Raw genomic sequence first — 17,290 nt, 5'->3', positions numbered from 1 at the left:
GCATCTTACAAGCTAAAATACATGTTTGCAAATGGTATTACATTTACACCGTACCAACCCCATATCATAACAAACAGCAATAAAACAAGGGAAAAGGTCGGACACACGAGTAAAAAAAAAAAAAATGATTATTTATATAAGTATAATGCATGTCCACAACTTAGACCCAAAAGTACATCACTCAGATATGTACGAGGCAAAGTTCTGCAATCACTCATTTATTCACATATTATTGATAGTGTTGTCGCGAACCCGGAATTTTCGGTTCGCGAACGGCGAACGCGAACTTCCGCAAATGTTCGCGAACCGGCGAACCGCGCGAACCGCCATTGACTTCAATGGGCAGGCGAATTTTAAAAACAACAGGGACTCTTTCTGGCCACAATAGTGATGGAAAAGTTGTTTCAAGGGGACTAACACCTGGACTGTGGCATGCCAGAGGAGGATCCATGGCAAAACTCCCATGGAAAATTGCACAGTTGATGCAGAGTCTGCTTTTAATCCATAAAGGGCAGACATCACCTAACATTGACACCTGTCCTCAAAGCCCAGCCCTGATACACACTGACACAGAGCAGAATAGAGACTGTTCCCCCTACATAGGGTCACTTGGCAGATATGGATTGACACCTGTCCTAATGATCCCTGATACACACTGACACAGAGCAGAATAGGGACTGTTCCTCCTACATAGGGTCACTTGGCAGATATGGATTGACACCTGTCCTAATGATCCCTGATACACACTGACACAGAGCAGAATAGGGACTGTTCCTCCTACATAGGGTCACTTGGCAGATATGGATTGACACCTGTCCTAATGATCCCTGATACACACTGACACAGAGCAGAATAGAGACTGTTCCTCCTACATAGGGTCACTTGGCAGATATGGATTGACACCTGTCCTAATGATCCCTGATACACACTGACACAGAGCAGAATAGAGACTGTTCCTCCCACATAGGGTCACTTGGCAGATATGGATTGACACCTGTCCTAATGATCCCTGATACACACTGACACAGAGCAGAATAGAGACTGTTCCCCCTACATAGGGTCACTTGGCAGATATGGATTGACACCTGTCCTCAAAACCCCTGATACACACTGACACAGAGCAGAATAGAGACTGTTCCTTGTCCACAGAGACCATGATACACACTGACACAGAGCAGAATAGGGACTGTTCCCCCTACATAGGGTCACTTGGCAGATATGGATTGACAAATCCCTGACAAACAGCTACCACATGCAAGGAAGGCAGCAGGGGCGCAAATGACCCACTCCCGACGCGGGAAGGTAGTGACGACAAATAACAATACAGGACTCTTTAGAGGCCCTGTGTTTGTAATCAGTCCACTTGAAATCCTTTAACTTTGATCAATTGGAGGGAAGTCTGGTGCAGAGCCACTGACCCATGCACAGGGCCAGCCTTAGGTCTTTGGGCGCCCTGTGCAAGAAATCTTCCCGACGCGGGAAGGTAGTGACGACAAATAACAATACAGGACTCTTTAGATTTTCCAGACCCTGGGGTTGACATTAGTCCAGATTTACATCTTGTGACCCATGAGGATGTTCCAGGCACTACTTGTGAAATAAAGACAGATAATAAAGTGAATGATCCTTCTCCTTGGGACTTGCACACTGTCGTTGAAGGTGGAGTAGGCAATGGCAAGAGCATGCTGTGGGTAGTCAGTGCAAACACTCTCTTCCCGGTGAATAATGAGGAGACTAACTATGATGACGTTATTTGCGTTGAAAGTAATGATGCCAGAGATCTTTTGAAACCATATGGAAGGAACGAATTGGTTAAAAGAAAGGCAAGAGACACGCTATAGAGACACAAGATATGAGTGGCAACTGTCAAAGCACACTGGCACAGGTCTGCAGAGCACACGCTGAAGTAGGCCTGAGACACCCGCTTGAAGACAAGTAACTGCTATTCAATCTATAACAGTGAAAAACAAATTTTGTTTTTAAAAGCACGCTATAGAGACACCAGATATGATTGGCAATGTGCACTGGAACAGTGCTGCAGAGCACACGCTGAAGTAGGCCTGAGACACCCGCTTGAAGACAAGTAACTGCTATTCAATCTATAACAGTGAAAAACAAATTTGGTTGTAAAAGCACGCTATAGAGACACAAGATATGAGTGGCAACTGTCAAAGCACACTGGCACAGGTCTGCAGAGCACACGCTGAAGTAGGCCTGACACCCAGACGCTTGCAGACAACTAACTACTCTTCTATTACAGTGAAAAAAATTATTTATTTTAAATCTAAAGCTTAAGCTATTGTAAAAACAGATATGAGTGGTGGCACTGGGCAAGAGGGTACAGTATCCACTGTGAAACTCACACAGAACCTGGCAGGCAGGCAACTGCTCTTCTATTACAGTGGAAACAAAGTTTTGGTTTTAAAAGCACGCTATAGAGACACCAGATATGAGTGGCAACTGTCAAAGCACGCTGGCAGGGTTGTGCAGGGCACACGCTGAAGGAAGGCCTGACAGAGCCGCTTGAAGGACACTGACTGGCTGCTATTAGCTTACACTGGAAACCTTTTTTCTTTGTAAAAGCACGCTAAAGAGACACCAGATATGATTGGCAACTGTCAAAGCACGCTGGCAGGGTTGTGCAGGGCACACGCTGATGGAAGGCCTGACAGAGCAGCTTGAAGGACACTGACTGGCTGCTATTAGCTTACACTAGAAACCTTTTTTCTTTGTAAAAGCACGCTAAAGAGACACCAGATATGATTGGCAACTGTCAAAGCACGCTGGCAGTGTTGTGCAGGGCACACGCTGAAGGAAGGCCTGACAGAGCCGCTTGAAGGACACTGACTGGCTGCTATTAGCTTACACTGGAAACCTTTTTTCTTTGTAAAAGCACGCTAAAGAGACACCAGATATGATTGGCAACTATCAAAGCACGCTGGCAGGGTTGTGCAGGGCACACGCTGATGGAAGGCCTGACAGAGCCGCTTGAAGGACACTGACTGGCTGCTATTAGCTTACACTGGAAACCTTTTTTCTTTGTAAAAGCACGCTATAGAGACACCAGATATGATTGGCAACTGTCAAAGTACGCTGGCAGGGTTGTGCAGGGCACACGCTGAAGGAAGGCCTGACAGAGCCGCTTGAAGGACACTGACTGGCTGCTATTAGCTTACACTGGAAACCTTTTTTCTTTGTAAAAGCACGCTAAAGAGACAGCAGATATGATTGGCAACTGTCAAAGCACGCTGGCAGGGTTGTGCAGGGCACACGCTGAAGGAAGGCCTGACAGAGCCGCTTGAAGGACACTGACTGGCTGCTATTAGCTTACACTGGAAACCTTTTTTCTTTGTAAAAGCACGCTAAAGAGACACCAGATATGATTGGCAACTGTCAAAGCACGCTGGCAGGGTTGTGCAGGGCACACGCTGAAGGAAGGCCTGACAGAGTCGCTTGAAGGACACTGACTGGCTGCTATTAGCTTACACTGGAAACCTTTTTTCTTTGTAAAAGCACGCTAAAGAGACACCAGATATGATTGGCAACTGTCAAAGCACGCTGGCAGGGTTGTGCAGGGCACACGCTGAAGGAAGGCCTGACAGAGCCGCTTGAAGGACACTGACTGGCTGCTATTAGCTTACACTGGAAACCTTTTTTCTTTGTAAAAGCACGCTAAAGAGACACCAGATATGATTGGCAACTGTCAAAGCACGCTGGCAGTGTTGTGCAGGGCACACGCTGAAGGAAGGCCTGACAGAGCCGCTTGAAGGACACTGACTGGCTGCTATTAGCTTACACTGGAAACCTTTTTTCTTTGTAAAAGCACGCTATAGAGACACCAGATATGATTGGCAACTGTCAAAGTACGCTGGCAGGGTTGTGCAGGGCACACGCTGAAGGAAGGCCTGACAGAGCCGCTTGAAGGACACTGACTGGCTGCTATTAGCTTACACTGGAAACCTTTTTTCTTTGTAAAAGCACGCTAAAGAGACAGCAGATATGATTGGCAACTGTCAAAGCACACTGGCAGGGTTGTGCAGGGCACACGCTGAAGTAGGCCTGACACCCAGATGCTTGCAGACAACTAACTGCTCTTCTATTACAGTGAAAAAAATTTATTTATTTTAAATCTAAAGCTTAACCGATTGTTAAAACAGATATGAGTGGTGGCACTGACTGTGCAAATGGGCAAGGCATCCAACCTCACACAGAAGCTGGCAGGCAGGCAACTGCTCTTCTATTACAGTGAAAAAAAAATATTTATTCTAAATGTAAAGCTTAACCGATTGTTAAAACAGATATGAGTGGTGGCACTGGGCAAGTGGGCACAGTATATGCTGTGAGCCTGACACACAGGCTGGCAGGCAGGCACCTGCAATTACATTACACAGGAAAAAAAAAAAAAGCAGCCTGATGTTCTAGCCCTAAAAGGGGCTTTTTGGGGTGCTGTCCTTACAGCAGAGATCAGATGAGTCCTTCAGGATTGTAGTGGACACTGAATACCCTAGCCTAGCTATCAATTTCCCTATGTAATCAGCAGCAGCTAAACTTTCCCTCCTCTCACTAAGCATGCATCTTCCGAATGAATCGAAAATGGATGCTGGGAGGGAGGTTGGAGGGTGTGGAAGGGAGGGAGTGCTGCTGATTGGCTGTAATGTGTCTGCTGACCGAGAGGCACAGGGTCAAAGTTTGCCCAATGATGACGAATAGGGGGCGGATCGAACTGCGCATGTGTCCGCCCGCCGCGGCGAACGCGAACAAGCTAATTTCGCCGGGAACTGTCCGCCGGCGGACAGTTCGGTACATCACTAATTATTAATATTCTAAGCCATGTAGATCACTCGTCATGTACAGATCAATCAGATCGAAAAACAATATCAATGAATCTAAAACGCTACTTCCAATCACCACATATCATACCATAAGACAAAAGATAATTTAAAAAAACATCCTACTCAATGTAACATTGAACCAAAATTGACAACTTGTACTAACAATTTATTTAAAGCTTTCAAATGACCTCATGTCAAGTTAGTAAGTAACGTGCATTAACTGAGGATTCTTAATAACCTAGCTTTATATGTGTGTCCTGCTCTGATATCTATATGTAGCCGTGTTAATACACACTCAAGTGGCCATTGGAGTAATACTTATAAACTCCAGTTATTTAAATATACATAGGGATTTGGGATAGTCCACAACACAAGTAACTCTTTTCTTCGGTTTTCATTGTATGTATTGGGGATGATGTGTGTTATTGCCGCCGCCCAGGAGTAGTGGGATTTTGAGTGCCAGGCTTATTATTGCATGTTTGTATTTGTTTTTGTATTACACAGCCATGTTACAATGCTGCCGCCCACCCCATGTGTTCCCTATTAAGGGTTAAGAAGTCTGTAGGGGCTTAAAAATAACCCTCTCTGTCTCATTAGAGATTTTTTTTTTTACCTGTAGCTGAAGGAAGCAAGGTGAATTGTTAGTGTAGAACTCACCTAAGAGGATTGCCTTGACGTGGCAGGTGAGCTTACACTCAAGCGGCCAATGGAGTGATACTAAAAACATCCAGTTATTTAAATATGCATAGGGATCTGGGATAGTGTGCAAGTTACTATTCTCTTTGGTTTTTATTGTATGTTTTGGAGCTCATATGTACTGTAGTTGTTGCTGCCGCCCAGGAGTATTGGGCGGCAGTAGTGGGAATTTAACCGCAGGACGTGTTTTTGTATATTTGTAATACAGATCTAATTGAAATTTTGTCTAGCGTGATGATAATGTAAAAGGAGAACGGTGAATTTACATCAAATTAAAGAGATACTATAGTCACCAAAACAACTTTAGCTTAATGAAGCAGTTTTGGTGTATAGATCATGCCCCTGAAGTTTCACTGCTCAGTTCACTGCCATTTAGGAGTTAAATCAGTTTGTTTATGCAGCCTTAGTCATACCTTCCTGTATGTGACTTGCACAGCCTTCCTAAACACTTCCTGTAAAGAGTCATCTAATGTTTAGACTTTTACCTTTATACCTTTATTTCACACTCTGTTTAATTTAGAATGTCTTATCTCTTGCACTGTTCGTAGCTTCATAGACATTGCAAGAGTTCCTGTATGTACTTAAAGTTCAATTTTCAGTGCAGGAGATAAATATGATTGAATTTTTTGTTTTCATGCATGCTGTGTGAGTCACAGTCAGGAGAATTGTGGTTAGGGCTGCATAAACATAAAACTAAAGTTATGTAACTCCTAAACGGCAGTGAAGTGAGCAGTGAGACTTCAAAGGCATGATCTATACACAAAAACTGCTTCATTAAACAAAAGTAATTGTGGTGATTATGGTGTTCCTTTAATGGAGTGATGAACCTTTCATTTATATTGTTACAATTTATTTCAATGTTTGTGTAAGCGAATTACTTGTGTTGAAGTATAATTGCCCAAATCAGAGCTCTGCCAAAAACTGTAGGCAGCTCACTTAGGAATTGTAACTTCTGGGATCACATCTGAGAGCAGCTCAATAGATAGACAATCTGTTTGGGTCTTGGTCTCAGATTTAGGCAGTTATATTTCACAACAAGTAAAAAAATGACAACTGAAAATAGAAAATTGTAGAAATAAGTGCAGAAAAAGGTAAATTGCTTCTAACAGTCAGTCCTGTTCAGAAAATGGTTAGCTAGCTGTTAAATCCGACCCACGGAGCAGCAAGATGGGGCTGTAAGTGGGGTGGATTACTGGAAGAAGAGAAAGTATCTTCACCAATTTTTCAGTGCACATTACTAAAGAAATAAATGAGATTATCTAAAAACACAGATTGTAATCTCTTTGAAAACTGTCTCTTGAATTCTAGTCGAAAGTCATGAAAATCTATCAATTGGGTACTGGCACTGAATTGTAATATATCCTTGCTGTTTGAAGGAGCAAAAATATAATTTCACGAGCTATTGTATATGAAATTTTTTTTGTGTTTTTTTTAAGTCGTAAAAAAGTAAAAAATTAATTGAAATATAAATTTTCCTAAATGTTTTGTTTTTTTCCCATCAATGTTGCATTTCACTTGCTTTTCGTTGTCGGTTTCACATGCAGTTAGAATTCAGAAAAAAAGATGAATGCACTGCAAATTCCCTCACCTTGTATTCAAATCGCACAGGGCTGTAATCATGGGCAATGCCAGCATGTGAAAATACACCTTGGCACATTAGAGTAATGTTACAACAGACTCACCAGTCCTGAATATGTATACTTCACCAGAGGAAAAACGACTCTAAGTCATAAAGGTGGATTGCACAGATATTAAAGGGTCATTATAGTCACAAGAACAACTATAGCTTAATGCAGTGGTTTAGATGCCTATATTCAGTCCCTGCAGGCATTTTAATGTAAACACAGCATTTTCAGAGACAATTACTTACTTCCTAGTAACACCTCCAGTGGCAGTCACTCAGGCGACCACTAGAGGTGCTTCCTGTGTCAATGTGCAGCACTGACGTTCAGCACCTGTTTCTCATAGAGATGAGGACTTTTCCTGTGAGAAAGCATTGGATAGGCTGAGAGTGTCAATTTTGATGATCTCAGCCAAGGAGGCAGAATGGGGGTGTGGCCAACCACGACGGACCAGTGTGGTGCTGGAATAAAGCGCCTTTTACTTTAGTTACAGGGGGGGCCAGGGCCTAAATAATGTTATTACAGCTTTAGTGACAGGAATACATCTTTGTATTCCTGTCACTATAGTGTTCCTTTAAGCACTAGAAGGATTTTATCTTTGTAATAGAGTACTATAAATATAAAACCTATTCTCTATATGTTCTATTTTTATATGTAGAGTGGAACGATAAAGGTCTAGAAGATTACTTATATCATGACAGTGAATATTGAAGTGTGGTGTGTATGGTGGAACAATGTATGCAATATTTTGTTTTTTCATTTAATCCATAATGTGTTCATGTTGATTCCCTACCACACACACACAAACACTTACACTCACAAACATATACTAACAGGGTTATTTTCTAAAGTTAGTGTTATCCGGAATGCAAAGGGAATTTAAAGTTTTAAAGACCAAATAAGCTGAACTGGAAGTATACCTGATTTATAGTTTTTCAATTTAATCTATTTTGACCTTAATTTGTAAATTCACATCAATTCTCACATTAGTTTAATATTTAACTCATGGTGGAGAGATTCTTGTGGTTATTATTATTATTTTTTTAAAGACATAATGCAACCTACAGCCCAGGACGTGTTTAAACAAGACATGAATAACACACATTCTTCTTCCTTAATATATAATATTGTATGTACTATTAATGTGTTGTTTTGTTTGTTTGCTTGTTTGGTGTTTTTTTTAAATTTTGTTTCTGTTTTAGTTTGGCCGCAACCTTCCACCCGTCATACATAAATAATTAAATTAAAAAAGCAAAGTGTTTGCCAGAAAATCCATGACTGAGCATGGCTGGACCAGCCAGCTGGGGAGGAGTTACAGCTCACATGGCTACCCAGGACAGAGGATGTATTAGTCCCAAACATTTCATTTCTGCAGTATCTTCACCAGTCAGCCTGAAACTGGATTTTCAAACATGAAAACAGCTCCCTCTTGCTATGAAGAACTGCAATAGAACTCTTGCTATCTGATAGGAGGCGTTATGAGTTTTCCCCTGGAAAGAACATATGAATTAACAATCATCAATTAAACAACCATGTAATAAAAAACAAAACAAAACACAGAACATCCAGCAAGACTGAAGATTCTATCCTAGATTTTCATCCACAAAGCAGGACAGACTGCATTGCTAAAGGCTGCTACCTGATCTGGCTTGAAAAGAGCAGAGTGCAATTGTATCCACATTTGACTGAGTGCTTGGTACCACATTTGCTGGAACTAGTCTTGTGCCTCAATCAGGACTGCACCAGTGATGTGACCTGTCTCTGAAAGCATCACTCTGGGTCCACTTCTCATTCTACCAACATTGTTGCACCTACATTGTTCCAGGTGAGTTTCATTTCCTTTTTTTTTGCTTTTACATATTACCTTGTTTTAGCTACAGGATGGCAAACAGCTAGATCCCCACCTCTTATAGGACTACAACTCCCATGATGCACTAGTTTTGCACAGTCCCCATTCTAGAGATTGATAGGGACATTGTTTGTGGTTAGATGTTTAGAAAGATGCAGTTTATGGGAGCTGTCCTTTCAGCACCACACACCAGCATCCCTTGGCTGTTTAATATTTGCCTTCACTTGCTGCAGACCTGGGATTAGCAGTGAGTGTGTAACCATTAATCCCTTAAGGACACACGACATGTGTGACATGTCATGATTCCCTTTTGTTCCAGAAGTTTGGTTCTTAAGGGGTTAAACAGAAGTATCACTATGCAGACAGAATCATTAAAGCTACTAAGGAGTTATCATTTAACACTGGGAGACATAGCTACAGGCTCAATGCAAGACATATATGTGAGCCTGTGTTATTACATAACAATAAATGTGCACCAACGAAAAGCAGCCTTTTTTAAGTTAGAATAAAGATAAAAAAGTAGGTTTTATGAAGGATGAATGAATTGGACACCTGCATAGATATATATAGGGGTAATGTATGTGTGTATACATTATTAGAAACAGAATACATGTAATATATCTAAAAAGCTGATATGAAATGATTGTGATCACTGCAGGGCTGTAAAATATAATTTGTACTGAGCACGCTTCAAACAGCAGGTATTAGAGTCTAGATACGTGGGATTCTTCCAAACTCTGATAAAGACACCATCAGAGGCTGAGCGTTGCCATGTTATGATTCTGAGACTGTGTTTAGAGAGACTCTCTGACACTTCATCATGTAATGGAAAATGTGACATCAACACAGAAAACCAAACTCTTAACCCTTTAATTTTCTCATGTGTCTGGCACAAAGGGTTAAATATACTATTCAGTGAAATTGCTGGAGGTTTCAATATTAAAATATGTTCTTAAATTCAGGTTGTGACCAGAACATAAAATAAATATTTTTTTTTTTAAAAAAAAAGTTAAATCTTGTTTCTGTTTGTTTGAGAGGGTTGTCTTTGTTTTTCTTTAAACATTTTATATTTGTCAGTTATATCTGTTTTTTTTACCCCATATAACACTTAAAATATATTTTTTTTTTATTGATTTGTTTTTTTCTGTTAAAGTGTTAGTGCTAGTTTTATTTTGTTGTCGATATTTGTTTGTTTGTTTGTTTTTGCTTCTGTTTTTACTAACATGGATCCAAGGCAACAGCTTACAAGAGTTAGTGATAGAATAAAGCAATTTTCTATATTGATGTTTGGTGATTTGTTTCGAGCCATTTGCGTTGGTGCAATGATGCACTCTGATAGTGTTTATATAAATCACACGTACACTAAATTATGTATTAGTCACAGCAAACAAAATATGCCCAAAGGCATCTTGTGACATAGGAAGTACAAAAAAATTCTAGCTTTGGTAATTTGTCAATGTCATTACTCTCTTGTTATGATGCGCTGTGATTAATTTGCCTTTCGACAAAGAAGAGGTTAATATTTCAAGTATGCACGGCATTATTCTGACTATCATATCAGCTGCTTCAAATTGAAGGTGACTCAAACCACTTGTGAATGCCCTCTAGTCTAGAAAAATCATTTAAAAAAAAAAAGTTAAATAATAATAAAAAAAAAGAGTTAACATTTTAGTTCTTTAGGTTGCTAGTTTTCACCTTCAAGGCGTTATTTTTTTTACCATGGCACTGAGCGCATTGAACGGTATATAGAGAATGAATATAGAGAATGAATAAAAAATAATGGGGAAAATGACTGTAACCACATGACAATTTGAGATAGTAAAAAAAAAGTCCATTATTATTGCAGAGGTACGCATTCCAGTGTACATCCCTTCCACAGTTGGAACTCTAATATTTGGAGTCCGCCATTCGCATTAGCGAATAACATTTTTGGAGCAATTCGAGGTCAAAATGCTAAATATGCACCTTGTGACTCTAAAGAATATATATGCTAATTGGTTCACATTAAGCACTTTTCTATTTGACTTAAAGTGCATGTGACTCCTTTTCTCTCCATGCGATTTGTTTCAGGGTTGTGATTGCATTTAGTTGACATTCAAAGAAAAGGAAAGATAACATTATCCGAACGTCTACAATCCTACCGTTTTAATAAGAACATTTTTCCCGTCCACTATCCGGGACCATTTGCTTTGTTAAGTTTGTAAAGATGGCATGTTGTCAGTGCTTTAGCACAGGGTGGTTTTCTGGGGTACATAACCTAACCTAGACTGGGACATCCTAAAATGACAGTATACACTGGAAGAGATCAGTAGCCCTGAAGAATACGAGAATGTTGTAAAAAAAAAAATGTTCCAGTAAAATGTTTATTTAAAGCAAAATGGACCCATTTAAATTAAAATGGACCCACCTAGCACAAAAAGTACAGACCACAAGGCGTTCTTCGGTTGGTTATACAAATTTGATCTATAGATTGTGCTGATGAAACCACTAGCAAATGTATAAATTAAAATATTTACTCACCTGAAGCTTGCCTCTGTCTCTTTAATCCCCTTTAACGACCAAGCAACTTTTGTAAAAAAAAAAAAAAATAGCATTACATGTTAATCAATAGCACCCTGCAGCTGAGCTCATTTCTGGATTTAAGTACTCATTTGTATTCCTAGCACTGTACTGTTTCTTTAATGTAGTACCACGTCATTTTTTGCACGATGATGCACTTTAACAGATACAGTCTTCTTTAAGGAGCCCCGCTTGTTAATATAAAATCCTAACATTCGCATAGAGGATAAATGAGCTAAGATGTCTTGATTCAAATTATCACTTGATGAAATATAACCACTACAGTTTATTAAAGTGGTGATGGTGCAAGAATTCTGTGTGTGCTGTCTGTCTGTCAAAACATTTTCACTCACTTTGACAGAAAAAAAAGTCTCTCCAAAGCCCAGACTAAATCCTTAGTTTATTTATTTATTTATAAAATATTTTACCAGGAAAGATACATTGAGATTTCTCTCAGTTAACGCAGAAGAATAATTTTTGCTTTTTTTTTTATACAGACCGCAAGCTCTTGGGACAAGTAAGCCCAGCATTTGGGATGTGTCAATGCCATCCAATGTCAGAAGGCTTAGGGTGGAAAATTCCCAAATATCTGTATTATCTGAGCAGCAGGGGTAGGTTTCGGGTGCTGGGAGAGCACAGGTTTTTGTCAAAGACACAAAAATAGTTTGGCAAAAATGGGATGGTATCCGAAGACTCCTTGCACCATAACTACTACAAAACCTGTTGTAGTTATGATGCTTACAGTGTTCATTAAAATAGTAAGTAAAAGTGAGTTGACAGCCAGGTGGCAAAGTATAAACAAAAATTGCCAAGTTGGGAAACAAAATTCCCAAATCTCTTGAGTAAGACAATTTACCAAGTTGAGCTATTTGGGTGTAAAATTTCCAAGTCAATTGTCAAATCCCCGCAACTCAATATTTAGTGAAAACACCATTAACTAAAACTAATTTATTATTGTTGCAGGAGAGAGATTGATCAATAATCCATTGAAACGGATTACTCACTGGCCTTGGTTCCCCATGGCTGGCAAGTAATCAATGATCTACTGTATTCCTGGGTTAAAAAGAATCACACACATCATTTTATAGCTTGTAGGGAGGCATCAGTAATTTTATTCTGGAGTTTCGGGGACGGTGGCAGAGAACAAATTTAGGGAAAGTATAAAAAAGAGTAAAGAGTAAAGTATAAAAAATAATGTACAGTTTTTTGTGTTTGTTTTCTGAACATTTTATTTCATAATGAGAAGATATTTAAAAATGTTTGCCTGTTTTGAAAACACGGCACCACCACTGTAGCAGATGGGTTGAATAACTGCATAGGGAACATGTTTGGGAGTTTCAACCCAGTGATGGATGTAAAGGGGCACTCCATGTTTGTGATGCATTATATAGAGTAGCGATTCTTAACCTTTTTTGACATGGACCCCAATTACATTTACAAGTATTTTTACAATCCATTCTTTAATTTTATAAAGACACTAAAGGCACTCACACCATTTCATTTTTAATAGAGTGGTTTGGGTGCAGTGGTCCAATAATGTTTACCCTGCAATGTAAAACTTCAATTTTTCTACTGCAGGTTTAAACACACCTCTAGTGGTGTCTTCCAGACATACACTAGAGGTGCTTTCTCTGTGTGAATCAAATCAGACTCACTTCTCAATGAAATTCTGCTTCTGAAGAGCATTTAATTGGTGCAACGTAGTGATTTGCTGTGCAAGCACACTACCCTCCCATTGGCAGGGGAACAGAGAGTGGTCCTTTGTGTACTGTTCCATTACAGACATGACTATAATAACATCACAACTTTTTATCTAAAACTCTGGCTGTGTAAGGACACATATCAAAACCCGTGACCATCAATTCTCTCATTATATAACCACACTCCATACTTCTCATGATACAGAGAAGCAAGTAATCATCTGTTCTTTTTAACCCATTAGACATCCATACCTAATAGGAATATAAATAGGAATATAGAATACGTAATACATCTAGGGGTATGGAGGCATATAACATTTTTATAGAGGGGATTTTGCAATCCACCGAACTTAGAAAAAGTTATGCACAGAGAGAAAGGGTAGAGTACGATCTCCTTACACCACGACCTCCAGAAGGAATATTGCTAATCGTTTCTTTGAGTTTCCCTTTAAGACGTGATTGGCTAAAGCTGTAGAGTATACGTTTAATAGCTGGTTTGAAAATGAGCAAACCAGATGGGCTAATTGGTTCTCGTCTCTATTCACAGTCTACGTCTCAATCGCCACGTCCAACTTTGTCACACCAATAATTTCCATATCAATGCTCACATTCCTGAGTTTATTATCATGCATATTCATGACAGCAGTTCAACGCAAAACTGCCAGGAAATATTGTTACATGGAGAATATCCATATGTTCGTAATTTTTAATAATCTTAATATTAGCATCACTTTTTAGCAGATCGTTATTGGAAAATGTCCTATTGAATAGCTGGAATACCGAGAGGAAATATCACATATCACCACGTCAATTATGATGTTTCAAAATCTATGATAAAAAAACAAATCAAAATCATGTAGTCTGGTTTATACTGGAATCCCTTTGCACCTACAAGAACCAATATATATATAAATAATTGTTTTCATTATTGTAAGGGCAAAAATCTAATCATCTAATCTGTATTTATTGCATTTTCTCTTCCAGAATTGTCCGCTTCTCACTTGCAACATGCAAACAAAACACACAGCGACTGAACAGAGAAAATTTGCAAAAGGCAATGCCAAGATCTCCCAATTAAATCTGGAACTAAAATTATCATCATTCTGCCCACCGCCTTAAGGAAGCTATGAATTCCTCAGCTCAGATTCCTGACACTAACTATTCCCTTCCAGAACTCATCAACTCGAAGAGCAATCTCTCCACACATGTATACGAAAATGACAGCCAGAAGCTGAATGTTGAAGAACTTGAAAAACTACTCTTTCTGTTTGTCAAAGAACCTATTACAATAAGCCTGACTGCCATGTATATTCTATCGTTTGTGGTGGGAATAATTGGCAACATAATGTCTATAAAAGTACTGACTGGAAAGCGGACCGGTAAGACGTCTAGTTTAAGCGCCACCCGAAGTTTACTTATCAATCTGGCCATATGTGACCTTATGGTGGTTTGTGTCTGTATGCCCATAACAGTGGGGAATTTAATCTACAAAGCTTGGGTGTACGGGGATTTTCTTTGCAGAGCAGTGCCTTATATCCAAGCTGTTTCTGTTTCCGCAAGCGTACTCAGCCTTACGGTCATAAGCGTGAACCGCTACTACAGCGTACACAACCCACTAAATGCTAGGTCTTTTTTCACCCAGAAGAAAATATTGTGCACCATTGTTGTGGTGTGGGTATTTTCTTCTAGCATCTGCATGCCTCTGATATTTATGAATAAAAGAGATGAGATTGAGATTGTTCCTGGTCTGCCATTAGTATCCCCTATCTGTAGAGAGGTGTGGCCTCATGTGATTTTTAAGCAAGCCTATAACTTCCTCCTGTTCTGCTCTCTGTATTGTCTGCCAGTTCTCTTCAACATGGTCATCTGCTTCTTGACCATACGCAAGTTATGGAGTTCTGGGAATAATTTTAAAGAGTGTGACTTCAGAAACCAGAGTTTGCCAGTGTCCAGACTGAAAATTAGAAAGAAGATTGCAAAAATGGTGGTGGCTTTGGTTTCCCTGTTTGCTGTTTCCTGGCTTCCTGTGTACATGTTGGATATTTGGATTGATTTTAACATCCCTCAATCTTCTCAAGATGTTGCTCCATCACCATGGATTCTCCAGTTGAGACCCTTCGCTCAATGGCTTGGTCTCACCAACTCCAGTCTCAATCCAATATGTTATTGCTTTGTTGGTGATCTCTACAGGTCAGCCAAACACATGAAGACCATGTATCAAAATAGAATGGTTTCCATGTTTAGTTTCTCGTTCTCGGACAGTTCTCCACACTCAATCCCAAAACTTCTTTCCTACAAGAACTCGATGCATTCAATGAAAGGATCCAAAAAAAAAAACTTCCCTTTGGCAATGGAGGACAAATGTGAAAACTGCTATTCCACAACAAGAGTGTTTTCAACCACAGACCCAGCGAGCCATCTCTCATCATGAAATATATTCTCATTAAACCTGACACCCTGTGAATATAGAACATTCAATCTAGTTGGTACTCGTAAACTGTGAAACAAATGCAACCAATGAATGAATAAATTGGATTATAGATTTATGAACTAAACAGTGACATTATTTGGCTCGTTTAACAAATGCTTTGAATATTGTATTTCTTATCTGCCTCAACTGTATGAAAGGAAATGCATTGTTATTTTTCGACATTGTTTATGGAATGTGATGAAAAAGCACACATGTATATTTTAATCAAAAATGTTCACTTAAACAAATATATATATATGTAATTATCTACTAAAGAATGTATGTCAGCACACAGCAGAACATACATGGAGACATTAACCCCTTAAGGACACATGACGTGTGTGACACGTCATGATTCCATTTTATTCCAGAAGTTTGGTCCTTAAGGGGTTAAATACATGTACGATATAGTAGACATTCGTGATATTAAATGTACAAGTATAGATCATGACTACGGATAACAATTGATTGGCCTGTCTAGTGTTCCCATAATAAAATTCACACTTATTGGTTCTCAACGATAACCATAAAGGGGTATTAAAACCTTAAACCATGGAAAATCATTATTCCTTTGCATTGGTAACTAAATGATAAGTAATAGTCTCACCTTTGCAAATACATCTAACCTTGTGCATTTTGGGTATGGCTCAACTCTTCGCTAGCCACCGGGCAAGCAATATTACATCTCTCTGTTCCTTTAAGCACAATTTATGGAATCTGGAACCTTTTTAATGCTTCCACTGGAAGGCTATTCCAGATATTTGTATTGCCACTGAGCTGTGAGATGTGTATTATCTTACATTTATCCTTTCGCATGGCAAGTGATGCTGTAGAACCTTTTGGAAGTAACCCGGATGGTTGTATTTCAAACTGGGTGTATAAGCATTTATCAACTTTTGTGCCATCAAAAGACAAAAGTACAACATAGAACATTGTGATTTCTCAAAGTCAATCTGTTATATTTGCAATTTTTGCCTCATTAAATTTATCTTCATGAACAGACATACTTTGTTCTTTCATTTTTCAATTCTAGCTTTGTTAATGTTATGGGTTAAAGGGACACTCCTGTTAAGTAGATATCGCCCAAATGTAAACATACATGCATGCAATTAAGTATTTTCTCAATGGGGGATACTGTATATCTAAACACAGCTTGAAAAAGCTGCATTATATTGTCTGTTGCCTTTGCAAACCCTCCCCTTTTAACCCCATTCTGTGGCTGTCCAATCACTGACTTCCCAATGCAGCTCAATGAGAGACCTTTGCAAAGCAGGTGCTCTGAGCAATTGCTGCCCTTTGAGTTTAGCTCCACTGCGGTGACCAACCAGGAAGTATCAGGAGTGGTTGTCTGATTGACAGCTACGGGGGTGTAATCAGGTTAATTTTTAAAAGTGCCATTTCCACTGAAATCTGCACTTTTAGGAAAATTAAAAAAGGGCACTCTACACACATAAAGCACTTCAGCAAACTGAAGTGCTTTAGGTGTTTGAAGTTTAACTTTTACCACTGTTCTGGCTCTGCTGAACCTAATCTTGTGACTTTCTCTCTGCTCTTTGTTACAC

General features: G+C 39.4%; 1 protein-coding gene across 1 annotated transcript; it reads left to right on the top strand.

Moving 5' to 3' along the window:
• The first annotated feature begins 8,534 nt into the window (after positions 1 to 8,534).
• On the top strand, positions 8,535 to 15,857 carry LOC134570920 (galanin receptor type 1-like). Its single transcript, XM_063428930.1, has 2 exons — positions 8,535 to 8,975; positions 14,243 to 15,857. Exon 2 carries the CDS (start codon positions 14,385 to 14,387, stop codon positions 15,687 to 15,689), a length of 1,305 nt encoding a protein of 434 aa, XP_063285000.1. The 5' UTR covers positions 8,535 to 8,975; positions 14,243 to 14,384; the 3' UTR covers positions 15,690 to 15,857.
• The last annotated feature ends 1,433 nt before the right edge of the window (positions 15,858 to 17,290 follow it).

This window comes from Pelobates fuscus, chromosome 8, assembly GCF_036172605.1.
Source record: "Pelobates fuscus isolate aPelFus1 chromosome 8, aPelFus1.pri, whole genome shotgun sequence".
NCBI lineage: Eukaryota > Metazoa > Chordata > Amphibia > Anura > Pelobatidae > Pelobates > Pelobates fuscus.
Note: the sequence above shows the minus strand (reverse complement) of the source record. Positions and strands in the feature narration are given on the sequence as shown.